This window comes from Microchirus variegatus (assembly GCF_963457635.1).
Source record: "Microchirus variegatus genome assembly, chromosome: 12".
In the NCBI taxonomy this organism is placed as follows: Eukaryota; Metazoa; Chordata; class Actinopteri; order Pleuronectiformes; family Soleidae; genus Microchirus; species Microchirus variegatus.
The window spans coordinates 21,983,293-22,005,024 of NC_139813.1; the positions used below are offsets into that span (position 1 = coordinate 21,983,293).

Below are 21,732 nucleotides of genomic sequence, written 5' to 3' on the forward strand. Positions count from 1 at the left end.
TTATGCCGAATTGAAGAGGACTTTTCGATTCATGTGTTGGATGTTTTTAAAATTTGCCACACGCTGTGTGCAGTGCTTTTAATTAGCCATGTAGCTTTAAAATGCCAGTTTAGCGAATGGAGTTCAGAGTTACGCTTTAAATCCGAATCAAGACCATGTGATTTCACTTAATAAAGCAAAGATATGTTGCATGTAGCTGCACACACACACACACACACACACACACACCGTCACCTTCCACTTCCACTCATCTTACCTTCAGTGTCGCTCAGCTGCACCGTCCTCCACTCTCTGCTCCTCGGCTGTTTCTTCTCCGGCTCCCTCTTCCTCCTCCTCCTCTTCCTCCTCCTCTCTGCGTCCCGTCACCCAAAAATCAACCAAAGACACGATTCAAGTCACTGACAGTCATTTCACCACGACATCCCATAGTGACCGCACATCCACCATCTGCAGCTAACAACTCCAGTGCGATTCCCCCAAAATAAATGTCCAGTAACTGCGCTTCTCCTTTAAATCCACTGCGTCAAACAGAAACAAAGTAACTGCGCAGCAGCTGCACGAGGACTCAATGTTGACATCGTCAGGAGATAAATGTGCGAATGTTTTCTATCTTTTCAAAAGTGCAAACAGTGCTTGGTTTAGTTTGGTGGTGAAGGGAAAACAGCGCGACTGAAGCTGCAGCGACACCTGCAGGCGGATAACTATGTGTCGTTAAGAGCAGGTGTGTGAGGCGGACAGGTAAACGGACGTGACGTCATCCGGTTTTTCTGTGCGTGCGTTTCAGCATTTATATAAAACAAAAAAGGGATATAGGGATAAGTCTTCCTTTTTCCAAAGCTCGCCCTGCAAAACTTAACATTAGATAATGAATAATGACATTATAAAGTTATTTTAACTAACCCAAAACATTAATAGTCATACAATATAATACATACTGTTGCATTTACAACAACAAAAAAACATGTGTACCTTCATACATAGTCTATTTCTCCCCTCCTTTATTCTAAATTGATTCTATAATGAATCTATTCAGGACCACGGACAGAGCACAGTGAAAGATATGTGACGCCCCCTGGCGGCCAAAGTCAATAATAAAAGTTATGTTCCTCTTATAAAACAGCAAACGAACGCCTCACATTTGCTTTATACCACTTATACAGATAGATAGATAGATAGATAGATAGATAGATAGATAGATAGATAGATAGATAGATAGATAGATAGATAGATAGATAGATAGATAGATAGATAGATAGATAGATAGATAGATAATATTAAATTTGAACTATAACAAAAATATTCCACAGTTATACAAAGAATAATGAATAAATTACTGGATCGTGTTATTTTCTTTATAAAAAAATGAGTGATTTCACTTTTTTTTAAATGTGACATTTTGTTAAACTTTGTGTGTAAAAGTTACATGTGACGCTGTTTCTGCCTGTGGGCACACACACACACACACACACACACACACACACACACTTGAAAATGGCGTCTGATACACGCTGCCTTTATGAGCGCAGTTATTGCGTCACTGACCACAACAACATCAGCATCATCATCATCTCTAAATAATGAAGTGAACCTCTGCTGCTGCGGCACCAGGACACACACACACACACACACACACACACACACATACACACATGTCTCCTTCATCATGGGAAGCTTCTCCTGCTCCTCTGCTCCTGCTGCAGATGTTTCCACGGATGCCACGGGACGTGATCGCCTTTCACTTCATCTACCGCGCGTGCAGTGAGTGACCTTCTGCGGGGAGGAAGATGTCAGCGCTGAAGAAGGTGAGAAAAGAGCGTGACGTGTGTTTGTGCACGAGGCGAAACCTGCATGCATGCGCCGCTGCCTGTCATTGTTGTTATTGATCCCTCTGATCTCCAGTGCACGTGCACGAGAAGTGATGGATGAGGCGGGGTGAACGCGCACAGGTGACTGTGTCTCACCTGACTCAAGTTCTGCTCAGTCACTCAGTGACTGATGCTGCTTCACCTGCAGTCATCTATCAATGAGGCTGTGTGTGTGCGTACTTCACCTGTTTGTGCATATTTGTGAGGACCAAAACTTATCTGACCATGGGTTATGACCTGGTTTTAGGGTTAGAAATAGGTTTAGGTTAAGGTAGAAGAATCTGTCTATGAGGGTTCTCACTAAATGAGCTATACATGAAACACTGACCCTGTCAGGTCCTCACAGAGACCAAAACCTGCTCCTAATGAGGCAGAATCTCATTACTGAGAACCTGGTCATATTTAGGGCTAAATATTTAAAGTGTGCTTAGGTTAAGGGGTTAGGGTTAGGCATTGACTGGTTAGGGTTAAGGAGAGGGATAATGCTTTGTTTAGGCTGGATAAACGAATGGAAGTAAGTGCAGTGTTCTAGAAGAAACAGTGTGTGTGTGTTCTTGTACATGTATGGAATCATTACGAGGACCAAACAACAGGGAGTGAGGACATTTTGGCTGATCCTTTGTGTTCTGTTACCCCTTAAAAGTGCTTTTAGAGGGTTAAGACTTTCAGGTTTAGGTTAGGGTAAAGGATTTAGTTGTGATGGTTAAGGAGATAGGGAATGTAATATGTCTATTAGTGTCCTCACTACAGCTGCTATGCAAATGATATGACTGATGGGGATTTCTTAAAAAATGAGGGGGTTGCATCCTTTCATCATTAATTAAAATGAATTGATTAAATGTAAAATGTGTCTGTATTTTGTATGTATGTATGTATATATATATAGACTGTGGAAAAAAACCAAAAAACATCAGTAGTCCTCTGCTTTGTAAGGTCAGGCCTAGGAAGTAGGACGGAAGTAAAAGTTGGCCACCAGGGGCCGACTGTGCTGGCTGCAGTAAAAGAACTCAGTGTAAATGGAAGTCTAAGGGAAAATGAGCCTCAACATGTTTTTTTCCCCAAAGTTTCTCAAATACAAAAAAAATGAAGCAGGAACCAAACCTTTCTGTCTAGATCTTGTTGTTTTAGATCATTTTCTACAGATGCATAAAATCATTTAAACCATAGGAAATGAGGACATTTTGACAGGGGCTTTTCGTAGGTTCAAACTTGGTTTCAGTGTTGAAGAACTAGGTTTAGATTAGTTTAGGGTAAGGGTTATGTATTTAGTCGTAATAGTAAAGGTAAGGGAATATATTCTGTCTATGTGTCCTTACTAAGAACACTACGCAGGAATGTGTGTGTGTCATTGTGAATGGAGACCTGCGTCTTCTTTCATAAAATGTTGTGAGTCTGTAAATATCAACACATGTCCCTGGAGTGCTGTCCTCTGTGTGCGTGTGTGTGTGTGTGGAGTGATTCAGCTGTATTGTACTATAATCTGTCATCTGTCTTTTCATCTGTCACAGGTGTTACCATGGCTACTGCAGACTCACTGCTGCCTTTTCTTTGAGAAGGACTCAGGTAAGAGGTGGAAGGAGGGGAGGGGAGGGGGTTCAGCCAGTGAGTCATCACTTACCATTATAGTAGGCAGTTATCTGAAGTACTACAGCTGAGTGACAGTGTAAAGACAGCTTTACTTCTTTTCAACAACCAGGGTCCAGTTTGGTGTGATGTAAGTCACTTGAATCATCTTCTCTACTATGAATAATAAGACTAGTATTCTATATATGTACACTAAAGGGCCACTTTATTAGGTTCACATCACACCTCAAAGAGCCCAAAACTAACTCTGAGACACATTCAGAGATGGTCTTCTCTTCTGCATATCCTGGTTGTGATTACTGCTCACTGGACATTTTCTCTTTTTCAAACCTTTCTCCTTAAGACCCCTAGAGATTGTTGTTCATGAAAAGCTCGGCAGATCAGCAGTTTCTTTTAACTGAGTTAGAACATCAGCATCTCTTTTTGACCAGATTATTCGTATTATCAAGTTAAAAAAACAAATTAACGTGTCAGATTTGTGTCTTTCATAGTAATTTACAGAATATTGTTTGAGTAAGCAATTACAGAAATACAGAATAATGTCAACTGTATCAGCTTAAACCAGTCATTTAGCTGACACTGACATGCTGTCACCGTATAAAGCTTATATGAGGGGGAAAAAAGTGCATCACCATCCATTTGAAGCAAAGTCTCTGGCCACCTAATTATTTCCCTCCAATATCTCCCTCCTTTTTTATTTTTTTCATTTCCTCCACCTTCGTTAACTTCTTCTATATTCAGCAGCAGAGACGTTTAACGCTGCACTGAAAGTGCACAGTGGGGACAATGAGACGACGAGGCTCCGCCAAAACAGTGAATTTGCAGAAAGTTAAAGTCAAAAATTAGAGCTGAGAGACACTTACGCTGCACAGCTGAGGGATTTTATCTCCATTAGCGTAGAGAGAGTCTACACAAACGTTGGAAGACGGACTGAGGCTTCCTTCCGTACTCTGCAGACGTTTCATCCGTCCTTGTGCACTTAGCAGGAGAGCTTACGATGATGATGGACGAAACAGAGCAATACCACTGGAAAACATAGGGGCAGTATAGAGTCAACAGTCCAATCAGTCTGGAAAACAAGGAAGAAGAGTCAGTACAGGCATTTAAAACGGTTTGCCAGAGCTTTTTGGCTTATCCCTGCGCAATGTTGGACGCCACATGTTTAATTTGAGAGGCTACCTCGCGAAAGGAGTTGCCAAAAGTCGTGGCGGACATATGAAAATATTGAAAATGCTGCTTGTCATCAATCTCCCACATCGGAAATCAGCATGTGTTTCTGTCTATTTTGGATCAAGCACAACAAACAAACAATTTCAAGTGGTTGCCATGTTTGTCGACGCCTGCAGCTTGGTGCTCAACACTGCCCTCTAGAGGAAGCGTTTGTGTAAATAGCAACGCAAAAGGCGCACTGAGGTATGGACAGATGTAAAAAGGAGGTCATTGAATCTGTTAATTTGTTGTTTCTCACAGATAGAGAGATTAAAAATAGAGCCAACAGATGAATGTTGTATAGTTGAAGATGCTGAGAATTGGTGCATGGTGCTTCACGGACCTCAGAAGCAGGTGGTTTGAGGTGTCAGGACATGTTTGTTAATTAGTTGAACTCTACATGACTCCTCCTTCTTCTTCTCCTCCTGTTGGGCCACAGAGAATCAACCAACCGAGAGAGAGAGAGAGAGAGAAAGCACTGCAGGGAAGCTGCTGCTGCTGCTTTTCTCTTAGACTTCTCAGATCAAATGCCACCTCACACCAGGACAAACCTCAAAAACTATCACCATCAATGTGATGCTTTTAGAGGCCAAGGCCTGAGGTGAAAGCCTGAAAGAGTAAAAGTTTTTTCATTTCAACGTACGTTACAAAAGCACGTCGTCTTCTGATGATTCTCGTGACACTTATGGTGTCAAAGTTTGACAACAGTGACCATATTTGTGTTAATGCCACTCAGATAAGGTCTCATAAACGCGCTGACAGCGCCGTTTACAGAGATTATAATGTGAGTTAATCATGTGTAGGCTCTCGCCGTAGCTTTGTCAGCACAAAGTGAACGACGTCTTTACTCTACTGTTTGATGTGCGTAACCCATAAAGAATTAGAATACACGTCTTTCTCTTTCTTTATCAGCCACCCGCTCGATCTTAATCACACCTTACTCATCGTTTTCCCAAGGTTGAAACACAAAGTTAATGACCGTGAAGAACAAACACTTTGAGTGGATACGAGAAGAGACGGGCGCTAAATGATGCTGTGAGCGGTTTTTGTACGAGAGCTTTAAAGACTTTTTAAAAAATACTTTTGAACATTTTCTATGATGTTTATTCTACAGTGAGGTTTTGGCTACACATGTTTATATCAATTTGATATTTCCAACTAGCTGCTGCACCACAAGGTGGAGCTATTTCCTTTGGTAAGTGCTGCTCTCTAGGCAGTGAGGAGAATGAAAGCTGAAGGCTTGTTATGGATTGAACTATGCTGCCTAATATAAAATGTCCTTTTGAACCCATTACAATTTCAAATTGGTTGACCGAGTGCACGAGGGCTGCACAATGAATCGAAAAAGAATGGAAATGGCAGTGTGTCACATAATATCCAACTTAAAAGACGCTGCAATTACTTTATAGAGATCAAATATGTGATAAAACAGCATTAAGACGACATTTTAGCCCAAAAATCTCACTCTTCAGATGAGAAAATGTCCAAAAATGTGAAATCTATTCATCTTTTTTTTTTAAGTGAAAATGACAAGATGCAAAATCGATGAGTCATAGCAAATTGCAAATCATTTTCACAACAACATTTGTTATATTTGTCAAAACTGTACAACCTGAGGTTCTTCTGTCTTCAGAAAAAAACCCAACCATTGTGGACATTAGCTAGAAATACTAATAAAGAGTCTTAAGAAAACAAGCTCAGGGCTCTGCTGGTCTTTGAGTGCAGCTTTGTCAGCACACTTAATGACTCCCTCGACTCAAAGAATTTAAAGCGTTAGCGATCCATCATGACTGTTTAACCGATGATGTGGGACGGAAGGTTGAACAATAGGATAAAGGAAAGGGAATAAGAGAAATAACTTATTTACCAGACAACGTTACATTAGATTTTAGATGAAATGTGTTCAGGCTTTTGGTTTGCGTCCACAATCCTTCTTCTCTGTCTGCACCAGCAGCCTCTGCTCATATCTTTTTCATCAGGACAAGGAGCACTTGAATTTCTCTTGTGTGGGACCCATACCTCTTCAGAATAGGACTAAGGCGTACGTTAAGGCCTCAAATCAATATGATCCTTTCCCAATCTGTATTTATTACACTCTCAGATTGTCTTTCAGCCTTCAGAGGCTCGGCTGTGCTGTAGGACAGCGGAGGGCTGGTGAAAGAGGGAGGAACGTGAGGAGAATGTGAGGGCGGTCAAGGCTCCTGCTCGCCGCTGGAATTTCGTAGTTCAAGTTTTCGGGGATGAAAGGTCGCGTCGTGATTTGGACGGAGCAACAGGAAGTGCGTATTGAGTTGTCTCGTGTTTGTGATTTGCTTGGATCTGCTGCAGTGCATGTGTCTGAAGAGGAACTCTTTGCTTTAGCTATCCTTAACTTTCTCTCCTGCACGGTCTGAGAGAAGGTGTCTGATCTTGGTGATGTCACCACGGTCTCAATAAGACCGGGGAAATGACTCCCTCCCATTCAGCGGGAGGAGTGATGTCATCGCAGGGACAGCGTGAGGTTGGCTGAAGGTTTATTGAGCTTGACGCTTTATTACCAAGATCGCCAGACGTATGACCACATGCACAAGTCAATGCGGGGAGGGGGGGGGGGCACAGTGCAGGTAAACAAATGACATGGCAACACGTTTGTGACTTGTTCTAAAAAAAAAAGAAAGAAAAAAAACCTCCAGAGAGGGAAGAGGAGTTTGAGTCAAAGGCATAAAGACAGAGGAATACAGATAGAGACGCAGAAGGGAAGAGGAACAGCATGAGTGTGCATGCTGATGAGGATAGAGGCGTGTTGAGCCACAGAGCTGCAGAATCCTGAATCCAGCAGATGGAGACTCCGTGTCCTTGTTTTGCGAAGATCTGTGGGAGCAACATGCAGCTCGCGCCGCTGCCTCGCACTGCTGCAGTGGAGGAGTAAATGCGGAGCCCAGCACAGCTCCAGGTGATCCACAGCAGCCCAGCCCGGCAGACTGCTCCCTCCTCAGCCTTCCCTCTCCTCCTCCTCTTCCTCCTCCTCCTCCACCACCACCTCCTCTTCCTTCTCCTCCTCCTCCTCTTCCTCCTCTGTCAATGCTCCATTCCACGGAGGGCTTTGCAAAGAAAATCAAGAAAGGAAAAGAGGAGAAATCCTGCGTTCCCCGCTGCATTCTCAGATGTGAAACACCTCTGTATGTCTGTCACCGTGTGAAGACGCGCCGCATATGTGCTCCAATGTCTCCGGAACATAGACTCGCTGCAAGGTAAGAATCTTTACAGGGGTTGGTTTTTTTTGTATTTTGTGATGTTTTTTTTCCTCATGATGTTTTCTGCTCAACTGTTTTTGTGGAACTGTGACAGCTTTGGATTGAACAGGTAGATGAGAAGTTGTTACATGAGATTAGGTCATTGGTTTTGGTTTGGAATCAAAAAAAAGCCAGCCGTTTATCAGAACATGTTTGATCTTCAGTTTTTGGAGGAAAAGCACGTCTTCTGCTCCTCATTCACAGCAATCCGTGCAGGTGTGTGTGTGTGTGTGTGAGTGCATTCATATGTATTTGTGTGTAACAGAATCCAGCAGGGTGGGAGGGATTTCTCCTCAGCCAGGCATCTCGATGGGCAACGAGGGGATTTTCATCTTGACAATGTCGCCAAACAGCTTTCCATCAATCTTGTCATGGACACATGAAAAATAACTGTCAGTTCTTTAATAGTCACCATAAATGTAATCACCTTTATCTGTGAATGCAGCTCAGATATTGAGAGAGAGAAAGAGAGGGGGGGACATAATTTTTCCTGTTATTTGCAATGCACATCTTCATTCTGTGTGCCTTATGGATAAAAGGGTTTCAAGATGAAGAGGGGGGAGAAAACAACGAGAGCGATAAGGATAATGTCAGTGAACGTATGACGAGGGGGTGGGGGATGGGGGGGGGGGGGGTTTACTCCATCACCCTCTGATTTGGGAAAACCTTCCGGCCAACAGCTGAACGGTACCTTTCCTCTGACATCCTTCAATCGCTCGGTCTGAGCTGCCACAGAGCTTTAACCTGTAAGTGGCCCAATGAAACACACACACACACACACACACACACACACACACACACACACACACACACACACACACACACACACACACACACACACACACACACACACACACACACACACACACACACACACACACACACACACACACACACACACACACACACACACACACACACACACACCATATTAAGAGCTGGAATTGAGCTGGTGCTGCAGTGATATCCAAATCCTGCATTCTGCCTTTTGACAGCGCTGCAGGGTTTTTCTGAATTTGTGTATGTGTGAGTTTATACCTTTGATAGAGTGTTGTTGCTGCTTCTGGTCAGCCGCGCTGTGAGTGTGTGTGTTTTCCCTAAAAAAATATACAAATGGCAAAGTGGCAATCACCACCGCTGCCATTTAGCTACTAAAAACTGCTCTGGTGTACATTCACGCTCATTCATGTTTGCCTTGCATTCTCATTCAAACCCTGCACCGCGATGTGCGGCAGAGGTAAAAGACACATACTCTGTGTCAGTGGCAGCATTAATCCATGTGTCCTGACACATGTGGCTCCACACACACACAAACAAACATTTGCCCTTGCGACACACACTCCATCTCTTGACACGCTCCACACAGTGAGGCAAAGACGTGTGTTTGCACCACAGACAGACGTGTGGACTGGATCTGACTTTGCTTTCATGTGCAGCAAAGGTGTCTGGCTCAGGTGGCCATTTGTCATGTGTGACACTGGGACTGAGTCTCAGATCCTCGCTGCTCTGATTCTCAGGCAGATTGCTAGCATCAGGAAACGCCATGTTTGGCTGATTCCCAGTAAAACCACACACCGAAAAATAAGCAAGCACATGACAATGTAGGACTGACTGAGCAACACAGTGATTGACTGGTGTTTGGTAGCCACCAAAGGTTTGGGCTATACTCGGTGTTTACACAACGCTGTACAACCAGTCAATGGGATAATGACAGAACGTTCACCAGCCAGTTCTTTAGGTATCCAGTGAGGTCTTCAGCTGCTGTAGTCCATGCTGTGGACTGTCAGCAATTTTCCTCTGGAAAAAAAAGGTCTGGATATTTTAGAAAATCTCAGTAGTTTCTGAGCCTGTCAGTCACTAACTACCATGACCTGTTTAAAAGTCGTTTTTGTCACCTTTATTCCTCATCCTAAAGCTTGGTTTTAAACGTCAGCAGCCTAATCTTAACCATGTCTACATGCTGCCATATGATTTGCAGCTTAGATAAGCAGTTGAACGGGTGTACTGTACCTAATAAAGTGGCTGAAGAAAAAGAGAAAGTTTTAGGTTTGAACTCCTTTCTCGCCATCAAACATTTGACCACTCACAAGTACAGAGTATGAGGCAGACATTATCTCTTAGCAGTAACTCCCCTGGAGTCTTTGCTGGTTGCCTGGCAACACCTATCTTTTTAGATTAAAGTAACTAGATATGATGTGTTAATACGCGAGTTCCAGGTGCGCTTGTAAAGGGATTGTTTTTAAACTTTTTGACTGAGCATATTCAGTCCCTCTTCCCCTCAGCTTCTTGTGAATTTTGAGCGACAGCATGCTCACAAATAATAGTTTGTCTTCTCGAACAAATCTGGACCAGTAGCTGTCAGATCTGGACTGAACAGCATGTACGGGTAAGCCAGATGGTAGGACCAACAAACAAACTGATCATCAGGTTCTGCCTCCACTGGGTCAAATATCATGTTGGACTGGTGAAGCACGAGCCTGGATATGACTGTAGTTCAGTTTCAGAGTGTTCAAACATTTTCCCTCAATGTTCTGCTCGTCCTATTTAGAGACTGGGCAAATCTGTCATTTGGCAAAGTGTTGGAAAATGACTCATTTGTTTTAACCCTCTTAGATGTATTCACAGAAACTGTGCGTTTGGTTTCGGGATTAAAGCCTGAGTACGTTGTCGCTGTCGCTGGCGTGTTGTCCCTTTGTTCTGCTGCGGGGTTTTCGAGGTCAGGACAGCGTGATTAACCAGACATTAACTTACGAGCTGATTTAATGACGAGTGCAGATGAGGACAATAGGCCTACCGGTGTTCTCTGTTATGTCGCCTTGTTTATGATGTTAAACGGTTACCAGCTGTGTGTGTGTGTGTTTCTTACCCAGCAGGCTCGACTTCATGATGGTCGATCTCTTCATGGTAACCACAGACTGTGGACTTTAATTCCCCCAAAGCACTGCGAATGAAATTGGCAATTTACTGTGTTAGTCTGTCCAGTGAGCAGCACAAACCTGCACTTTCCTGGCTCCACTTTTAATTGATATCAAGAGTGGAAAATGAATTGTTTTTTCTTTCCCTATGATTTTGAGTTTAGGCGTTAGTGAAATCCACCACAGGGATCATTTGTAGGATCCAGCAATTAACCTACATTTTTGATGAGTGGGTTTCTTTTGGCAGCTCACCTGTTTTCATCTCACACTGTTACAACTTCACATCTTTCCTCTCTGTTGTGACACCTTAGTATTTTTTCCTCTCTGTTCACGCTGTTATCTGCAATACAAAAGGTAAAAAAAATACTTTAGTTAAATACAGTAAAGGATCATTGCTTTTCACTTGCAGATACTAATATCTGATACTAAAATACTCCAAAATCATCAAATATTGGACCCCAAGAGTTTCAACCAAAATACTGCAACTTGCACATCTGCAGGTTATTTCTTGCATGTGCAGATCTGGAAACTTTCTGACTAGTTAAGAGACACGGCTTCAAACTAATAATTATTTTCACACATTTTCACTTTTCAGTGTCTTGCCGTTAGCAGATTATTCCCTTGGTTCATGAATAGATTCCAGATAAAGTGTAATTATAATGGTAAAAAGCAGCCTCCCTATGTCTAATTCATGGTTCAAAACCAGAAAATACTTCATTAACATGACAAAAAACAAAGAAAAAAAAGTGTAAATGTGCTTGATATTTTCATTGGGAAATGGCACAAACTCAGTGACCGAAGGATCCACGCACACATTAGAGTCTCAACTCCACACATCACATTTAGTCCTGTGGCTAAATGAAGAGACGCCGGATGGAAATAACCCGAATCTTACCTCGTCAGTTTTAATCCCTCTGAGTGGTGCCGAGCACAATACCACAATACCATGTTAGGTAGCAAGAGAAGCTGTGTGTGTGTGTGTGTGTGTGGGTGTATGAGTGAGTAGAAGAGTGAGGATGAATAAAGGGAGGAGTGAGAGGTGGATGTAGAGAGCATGATTGATACAGTTCATTCTCTCTACTTTGCAGAGACTTACTGCAATACTTCTAAGTGTTCCTGAGTTACCACGGTCCCAAGAATTGGATGGACCATGTTGTCATTTTCAAACTTTCTCATCATCTAAAATGTCGTAGCCAATGTGACCTCTCTTTTTGTCACTGAATACCAGATTTTATCTAAAGCTTCCTTTGCCCTATCAAAGCTATATAGGAGTAGTTAGTCCAGGCCTTTTGAAAGGTGGTTGTATGAGGTATTGGCACATCATCATCAACACTGACTTAGCTGCACATGCAGCTGCTTCCATGGATGGAGCAGCCAGACACTCTCTCGCTCTCTCTTACTGACAACATGGATGCCAAAAGGACCAGAGGGAAAAACAGATTTTAGGCTCACTTAAATCTATGGATGCTTAATTCTGCAATATTTTAAGAATATGTTTGCAGCTTAATCTCACAGTTTTCAAGCTAGAGACTCAAATTTGTAAATCACTCACTCCTGCACCAAAGTCCATTGAGAAAATCAGTGTTTTTAACTAGTGGGTACACTAGGTAAAACTAGGGAAATCCAAAGTCACAAAATAACACATTTGAACCTAATAATGGAGGTAGCTGTGGATCAACAACTACTGTTTTCCATGATGTAAAAATCACAGAATTTCTGAATAGACTTTGGTGCAGGAAGAGTCTGGAGACTCAGTTTCCAGCTAAAAAAAGCAGAAAACGTATAAAATCTAGGGCTGCAACGATTATTTCTACACGTCAGTTAATTGGTTCGAGTGTTGTTTCAATAATTAAAACAAGCGTTCTGATTTTTCCGCTTATCAAATGTGAATATTTTCTGGTTTCTTTGCTCCATATAACAAAAACGTGATTAAATTTGTGGACACAAAAAAAGACATTTGAGAACATCCTCATTTCCAGATTTGGTAAACACTGATCAACATTTTCTGACATTTATGGACTAAAGAAGTTCTGGTTTAATCAAGATAATAATCTACACATTAACTTGATTATGACACAATCGTTAGTCGCAGTCCTAATTAAATCACATTGACCCAGAGACATAAGCAGTGACAGCGAGTCACACAGCTCCGAGGCGTGTCGATAGAACTAACGGCTCAGTGATTGACGGTGTGTCGAAATCTCATACGAACACACTTAAGCTGTACCTTTAACAATTCGCCGTGTGCATGTGAACTGAATCCACTGTTTTCATAAGCACTTTGGATCTGTGTCAGGGGGTGTCCACTTTCTGACGCCAGCTGTCACTCACCAACGGTGACCGGGGGTAAAATCGTTGACGAGCAAAAGGATGAGGCAACATTTGCGTGCGTGACAATTATACAATCTGCATTGATCAGCCTGGGGGAGTGAGAATCTCTTGTCCCAAGTTCAATAAACTACTTGGGAGCGTATCGACCTCTTAGAGCATGAGGAAAGCCCCCATCCAGGTGTCGATGTGAGTGTTTCCCCTGTGAAGAAAGACAAAAAAAAAAGCTGTTGCATTAAATAATAACTGAATCAACTGCCTGGTGTGTAGTGTGGCTTCCCTAACGATGATTGGATTCATCCTCAGTCTCTGACAGTATGCTGAGTGGGATATGCTGCTCTTCAGCCTGTTTCCATGGAGATACTCGGGGAGCTGTAGCCCTACACCACCACCACCAGCACCACCAGCAAACCCCCACCCTCGTCCCCCTTCTGCTGTACATTCCTGCAAACAGTGCTGCTTCATGTGAGGGATCTGGGCCAGGTCGTCTGTGTGTGTGCGTGTGTGTTGGTGTGTTATAATGTTAACCGGCACACAAACATGGTGACATTGATGAATATGCTTATGGTGTTGGGATATTATTAGTCTGGAGCACGGCGAACATGTTAGTGCTCAGTATCAGTATCACCACTGGTGTGATTGTAAAGTGTGTGTTTGTGTGTTGTACTCTCTTTCCTGGTGTGTCATGCTGGCAGTAGCAGCAAATCTCTAAGCTCTGCTGTGGAGCATGTGTAGGTGTGTGCGTGCGTGCGCGTTTGTATTGTGCCATGACTACCGGATTATCAGCCGCGTAAGATGTGGTCATTGACAGTGTGTGTGTTGTACTCTCTTCAAGTGTGTCATGCTAGTAAATGCTGCAAATGTTGAAGCTCTGCAGTCGTGTATGTGTAGGTGTGTGTGTCTATTATGTTGTATTGTGCTGAATTATCAGCTGTGCATGATGCAGTGAGTGGTCATTGACAGAGTGTGTGTGTGTGCGCGTCTGTTTGTGCGCTCGTCCCCTTGTTCATGAGATTGAGTGTGAGTCAGAGTGGCAGAAAGAGTGAGAGAGGGGGAGATGCAGATGAAGAGAGGATAGGGGGCAAAAGAGCACAGAAAGAGAAAGATACATGAGCATGAAATACAAACGTTAAAAAAACCCATAATGGCCATAAACAGCAAAAACAACATAAACTGTGACCAATGATCTGCTTTCTGTGAGCTCCACATGTGCAGTTTTATGTCCCCCCAGGGCTGCAAAGGCAGAAACACACTCCAGTGGTTCTTGCTTACAAGGTGACAAAAGGTGACAAGTGATTCCCGTGCCAGACAAAGGGGCCACCACGGGGACGGGAGCGTGTCGAAAATAGCTGCGAAAAAAGGACCTTTCTGTCTTGGCAGAATGATGCAGTGCAGACCTGAACACAAGAGTCCCTCCCTGCTGTAGAGAGAGCAGGGCAATCCCTGCAGAAACACAGGATTACTGAGTGCTGCACCTCTGCCCTGTCAATATACAGACTGCCACTCGTTGAACACTGGATCTGCTCTTTGATTCACTGACATAGAGAAACATAATATTATCACCAAGCTGGAATAAATAAATGGAGATGCATTCACTCCCAGTTCTAACGACGGAAATGTAGTATTTGAGGTTTTGTCAGCTTAATCTGCTCCCACCTGTTAGCATAGCCATTAGCAATGGCCTTCGGCTCACACCGACTGGTGAACACGCTCATTTCATCTTCACATCTTCTTTTTTTTTTGCCAGCGTTGCCAATTCCAGTGCAACGCTAGGATACGCATTCATCTTCTGGCCGTTAGCATACCTGTTAGCCAAGAATGTTTTCCTTAATTAATTATCACCTCAGGGGTTACAGTTGTCTCTCAACTTGAAGGTTGCGGGTTTGATTCCAAGCTCTGCTAGTCTAGACATGCCGATGCCAGTGTCCTTGGGCAAGACACTTAACCCCACACAGAGTGCTCGGTGTGAATGGGTAAATGGGCAAAACTGTAGTGTAAAGCAGCTATGAGTGGTCATCAAGACTAGAAAAACACTACATAAATAAATACCATCTAAAATTGTTGATCCATCAACCAGGAATTAGAAGTAAAAGATAGAAAATAGTAACAACTGAGCTCCATTGTGTTGTTTTCGTCTTCCTCCAACATAGGGTCGATCAACAACTGGCAATGAGAATGGTGTCAATCCACTATTTTTACCGTGAAAGAGGCTCAACAGAAAACCTCCAACACTGAAGCCAGTGAATTTGTGTTTAAAAAATATTGATCTTACTGGGAGCAGATGATGTCAATCACCTCACTCGCTCCACTCGTTCACACATTAGCATGAACATAAACTGTGCTTCTGCTGAGCGATTATTGTCACTGTCTTTTTTACTGTACCTCTGTTTTTGGTCTCCATCTGCGTCTGCCTGCTGTGTGTTGATGAGCACACAGTGTACAGTGGGTTTTTAGAGCTTATTCACGGAGAACAGCTGCCTGCTGCAGCAGCTGTAAATGAGAGTGAACCAAAACAGTAACACTGCAAGCTGGACGGTGAAAATAATGACCTGGAACATGTTATAAAACTCAATAAAGTCCCGGAGGCGGGGCTGCACATTCACATTTTTTGTCACGTTTTCTAAAAATATGGATTATATTAAATTTATACATGTAACAATGTTAGGTTTTTGGAATCTTGACTTCAGTGTTTCTAAAAATCGTATATACACAAACAACAATGTATGTATATTTGATGTATATTAAATAATAGATTGGTCTTTAATTTTACATTTGAAGTTCACACTATAGAAAAAGCGATCAGAATCAGCTTTGTTGACCTATGTACTTCTAATCGCCCGGCCACCATGCGTGAAATTGATTTGAGTGTGTGTGTGTGTGTGTGTGTGTGTGTTCTCCCCAACAGCATCTACAGTGAGCCTCTAATAGGATATGCTGTGTGCAGAGTTTGTCTGTAGAGTAGCAGGGTGGTAGCAGTCATCTCCGTCTATGGCAGCCAGGGGAGCACTTATGGGATGTGTGGAAGTTCCGGCCAGCAGAAAAAGCTAAGGTTAACTTCAACACATGGACTTGATCCTTGGCCAGAGCCGTGGCACCTGCCGCGTTGTTAATGGTCAGCTCTCTGACTCACGCAGGGACATGATGCCTGCCAGGTGGTAACTGTCTACATAAGGAATTCAGAGCACTAATGCTAATGTGCTAAAGCAGCGTCCAGTCAGGCAGAGGAAGGTGTGGAGTCTGGGCGTCACGCAGAGGAGGCTCAGGAAGAAGCAACAATTCAATCAATAAATCAATACTAAATGAATCCATTTGATAATAATCAATTAGTCAGTATGATATTTGTTTTTTGCAGGATCAAAAAAAGAGAAGTTCTCTGTTTTGAGCTTGTTAAAGGTCCAGTGTGTAACATTTAGCTGAGTTTATTGGTAGAAACTGTTTGTGCTACACATAAGTAGATATGTTATAAGTGTATAATCTTTTGGTTTTTTGACTGTGCTACTGAATATTCTATGGTAAAGGATCTCTTTTTTTTGCCATTTAACATGTAAGGCAGATGAGGAATAACTCAGTTCCCAATACTTGATATTATATAAAAAATAAGTAAAAGGCCAATCTAACGAGAATACAAAAGTAAAACCAACAAATCAATAAATATAAAACAGTTTCCAAATACACGAGGGGCAACTCAAACATATTGGACATTTTCATTCTTGTATTAGAATACAGGCAGATTACTACAGTAGTTAGTGTTAGGGTTGTGTTGTGTGGCAGTGCTCCAGCAATCTATTGCTCAGCGAATACTGAATTGAAACGTGAATTGATATAAGTCTTGATATAAAACTAGATATCGCAAACCAAATCAAAATTGTGATATCAAACTAACTTCATCAATGTTTTATGATGCATTTTTAGCTTTAACTTACATACATTGTTTCTGTATCATGTACATAAACACACCTACATTTTGCAGATCAAAAGGAAGCGACAAGTTTGAGACTGGTCTCTATCCAAATAACTGTACTTTCTTCTCAGACTTCAATGATAAAGATAATTTTTTCTTGGAAAGTGTCCTGCCTTCACACGAAGAGGACTTCCACTATATAAAAAAAGCATAATCTTCTTTTATATTAGGATTCAAACAAAAAAAAACAAAAAAAAACTGACCACTCCTTCAACCGTTCTTTCTATTTTCAACTGACGTTGGCGAATGCCTTACTCGCTTCTCTTCAGAAGGCTCTGCCCACATGGAAGCAGCCAGTCTAAAAGTGTTTTTACTCTACTCTCACAGGCTGCTGGCTTGAAGCACCCACAGCCTGGCCTCAACAACAAACCATTAGCTTGAAGAGGAATATTAATAGGACTCCATCAAGCCTCACTTATAGCCCGTCTTACTATTTTCTTAATTGTCAAATCTAGGTTTTAAACATTTGCTGTTCCTTAAAGAGGAAAAGTATTTGAATACAGGTCTGAGACTTTGGGTAGCTCCCTACAATGCGACAAACAAAGGCTTTGCCAAATGTGTGCTGGCACATGACTGAAATCTAAGTGTTTATTGTGAGACCTTCTAGCATCCTCAGCATTTGCTAATCGCTTTAAATGGATGGGATTAAACAGATCTGTTTGTCGCCACAGAAAACACAAGAGGCTTGGAGATCTTGGCCTCTGCACTGATGTGTCATTGCACTCAGAGGTGAGAAACACTGACAACACAGTCTGGCACCCCACTGCAGGTGATACATTAATTCAAAACTAATTATAGGAAACTCTGGAGCTGTCCTCAGAAGAGTCAGCGTGAGTTGACGACACCTTTCAGTGGTCGGGACCACGCTACGGAAGAAATCTTTGTCAGCCGCTGGGTTTTAGAGCAGCAGTTAAGCGTCCAATATTGTAAGAGTTAGTGACATCTGATGATGAGAGTGTTGATTGTGACCTTTGGAGGATTTCTCCACTCACCTCACCCTTTTAGAAGTGTGTCAGGGAACTGCAGTGGCCTTCACATGCCAGAGAGGATGTCATTCTTCTTTGTTTCCAGCTGGTCTGTCCATTTGGGCGACTGTAGAAACATAGCAGCAGACAAAAAACAGCAATTGTAAACTCTGCTAGATTTTACACAGTGGAACTTTAAGAACATTGGTAAGATCTATGACACCATACTGCTTTCTTTACTGTCATAAAAGGAGTCAATAAAAAAAGGCACTTAAAGACATTTTCTTTGAGGTAAAGAAGATGACAACTCAACTACTTTTCTTGTCAAATCTTTCACATAATTTTGAGGAAACAGTTTGAATTTTGCCATCGAGAGTATTTGTCTGTCTGTAGTTCTTCAAGTGTGTGTGTGTGTGTCCTGTGTGTAACGCTGAACGCAGAGAGTAAGAATAGACAGGTAAAAGCCGCCGCACCTCTTCTCCAAGCCATTATTCTGTCAGCCCATTAAAACAAAAAGGAAGACACTAGGTGAACTGGTGTAGAATACCAACATCCTGTGATCCCGTTCTGAATTTCTCAGGTGTAACACGTCGAGCTGAAAAGTGTCACACACAGTCAGTCACTTTGAAAGCATCCAGTTTAGAATTTCTCTGAGTACTAGACGGGGTTTTCTGTCCCCTTTTGTCTCTCTGGTTAAAAATATGTCGTCAATACCGTTATCACATACCTATATAAGTGGTTTTACTCATTTATCCTCCTCTATTTTCCTCTATTTTTTCTTCCTTTATCTTAAAATAAGTCCATGCAATCACTGCAACCCACAGTCATAGTTCAGTCTCAAACTATTTTCATGATTTTGGGGGTTTTCAAAATTCCAATTCATTTATTTTGAGCAGTATTGGACCAAGACTCTCAGTTTGCCATGAAAATAGGACAATGTGCCATTTCTTCTGGTGAAGACACCACCACCACCTTATGTAACATTACCATACATTAGAACAAGTATTGATACAGGCACACATTGTTATAAAGTCAATGAAATTGTTATTAGGTGTAAAAAAATATACACACCCCTGGGAAAACCCCTGCGTGCTGAAGTAACATGACAAATAAAACACAGTTTAGGTTTGGTTCCCACCATTAAATGCAAAATACATCATGTGGAGAGCTTTGTGAGCTTTGTGAGTACTTTAGTTAGTTAAGTCCTCTCCTAGAAACACTCTACTACAGTGAAGTATATTTCAGTTGGATACACACATTGACTGATGTCAGATATTCTTACTCTGTGCTGTTTCTTTGTGGTCCACATTTCAGGCTCTGCATCTGCGCTAGTTTTTTTTTTTGTTTAACTTGTAGAGGGGGAAATGAAAACACAGGCACAAGCGAGTGATTCCTCATAACATTTCATTTGGATCTGTCATATGAGTTGCTGTTGAATTTTGTTTGCATGACAAAAAAAAAAGAAAAAGCCAAAAAGCCTGGCAGAATTCCACGGCATGGTTTTAGAGAAAATCACATTACCAGATATTTTGTCTCTTGTACTTGCTAAAATCATTTGGATGAATGTCTTAATGCCCTGTTGGGTTGTGATTTGGAAGTGAATGCGTTATCCAGTCGAGCTGTCCCTAAACCCCCTCACAACAGCAGCGCAACCACCCGAGGCATTCTGAAAACTCGCTATTGTGACTGCATACGGGCGTAATGAGAAACATAGCTGTGTGTAATACCCAGTTCGGGCTTGTGCAGCCTCACTCGACAGCATCTTTATTAAAATATTCTGTGACTGCAGCGTGCTATTGGTGTCTTAAGAAGAGACAGCTTCTGTTGAATGTCGGATCCCTTTGACAAATCACACTCCAGAGTGTGAGAGCCACACTACTTTGCTTGCGTGCAGCAAAACACAGCTGATGGAAACACCCCAGCAGGACACCAAAGTGGTTATAATCAAAGAGAGTGAAAGAAAGAAAAAAAGGAGAAAGAAAGGAGGGGGTGCAAAAAAAGAGGTCAGGCAGCTTTAAACTAAAAATAAATGCAGACGTCAAAAGTAGCGAGCAAACACTCTGAAAGAAATGGCCTTAAAATATAATGTCTTGAGTTAGCAGATTCATCTACATTCTTCATATAGAAACACAACTCAATAAGAAAAAAAAAAAATATATATATATATATATGAATAGACAAATGTAAGTATTTAAACAGCCAGTCCACATCCAGGGATTCTAAATGATCTGAATGACACAGCAGCCTCTCTCTCAGTCATGACTCTGTCTGCAAATCAGTAGAGAGACCGTTTCATATTGAGATGTAGCCAGGAGCCATACCTCAGTGAAAATGAAACCGATAACAGTCTGTCAGTCACTGGGCTGCAGTCTGGAGCCATGTAAGAAAAAAAACCCTCCATTTTGACAGAGAAATAAAAAGATGTTTAGTTGTGAAAAGCAAAAAAACAATGTTTGGTTAGTTCCTCCTGTATTCTACAGACTGAGATAGAGTAGTGACTCTATTTGCTTTTCATTAGAGAGAAGTGAAGATGTCCGCTCGAGGGCAGAGCACATTCAGATTGTTGGAGTAACTATCTGGATTGGACTTTATTGTCCTACATGGTGAAGGCTGCTAATATTGTACTGCTTGCTTTAAACACATCCATCACAGGGGAAACTCTGTGGACAAACAAGCTGGCTGACTGTTTCCCAAGAGTTTGTGCTGTTATTGTTGTTGTTATGATGGTGGTGTTTGAAGGCAAGTTGAAAGATCAAAAATTAAAAATAATAATCACACGATGTAAGAAACTGCTTCCAAACTTAAGAGTTAGAATCTCTCAGTACATCAGCTACCAAAGCTCACCATCGTATTCACCAAAGGATTCACCAAATCACATGGAGGAGGAGTATTTATAGCTACTTATCTTCAAATACTGTAAAAAATAGCTTTACTTATTCACGACCTTTCTGTAAATAAAACATTAACAGCTTAACAATAAAGAGGTTAAAGTCCACATATTCACCTATGATGAGGATGACTCCTCTCCTCCACACTGGGGGAGTGCACCAATTTCCATCCAATCAAGTGCTGTGCTGACCCGACCCAACCTCTCATTCAGACGAATCAAGTCCATCCTCTTCCTCAGAAACAGCTTCCTTTTCAGGATGATATAACAGATATAGATGACAGAGAGTAGGCTGTCTTCTATGTTGTCACGTTGTGTCGCAGTTGCAAATCTTGTAATTTAAAGCGGAAATGCAGAGATTTGCAGAAGCTACAAGGTTCATGTCCATGAGCACTGCTGGGTCACACTTAATGCGTTCACACATAATCTTATATTCCATTAAATGTACAGTAAAAGTTCTCCTTCGTTTTCATGACCAAAACAGCAGTGCACCACCAATTGGAACTGAAAGTTGGGGACAGTATGACATACTAGTATCAGACGATGCCGTCAAGCAAGAATGTAGGAGTTATGGACAGAATGTTCCCAAGAAAATCAAATACAGTACAAATCTGCAATGTTGACTGGACGAGGAGTACACCGAGACCAAAAAACCACTCATTCCCTAAAATGACATGAAGCATGGAGGAGTAGAGCCTCCTCAGTGACCATTTAAACCTTTGAAATGACCTCTACAACAACCTCAA

At 41.9% G+C, this 21,732-nt stretch overlaps 1 protein-coding gene across 1 annotated transcript in view; it reads left to right on the plus strand.

The window, feature by feature from the left end:
- Positions 1–1,784: 1,784 nt before the first annotated feature.
- Positions 1,785–21,732, plus strand: part of LOC310935004 (disks large-associated protein 2-like) — a gene marked incomplete at both ends in the record, with an annotated part of 78,779 nt that continues 58,831 nt past the window's right edge. Inside the window, 2 exons of the mRNA XM_083898829.1 lie at positions 1,785–1,802; positions 3,374–3,428. Coding sequence (XP_083754955.1) covers positions 1,785–1,802; positions 3,374–3,428 — 73 coding nt within the window. The remainder of the gene's footprint in view (positions 1,803–3,373; positions 3,429–21,732) is intronic.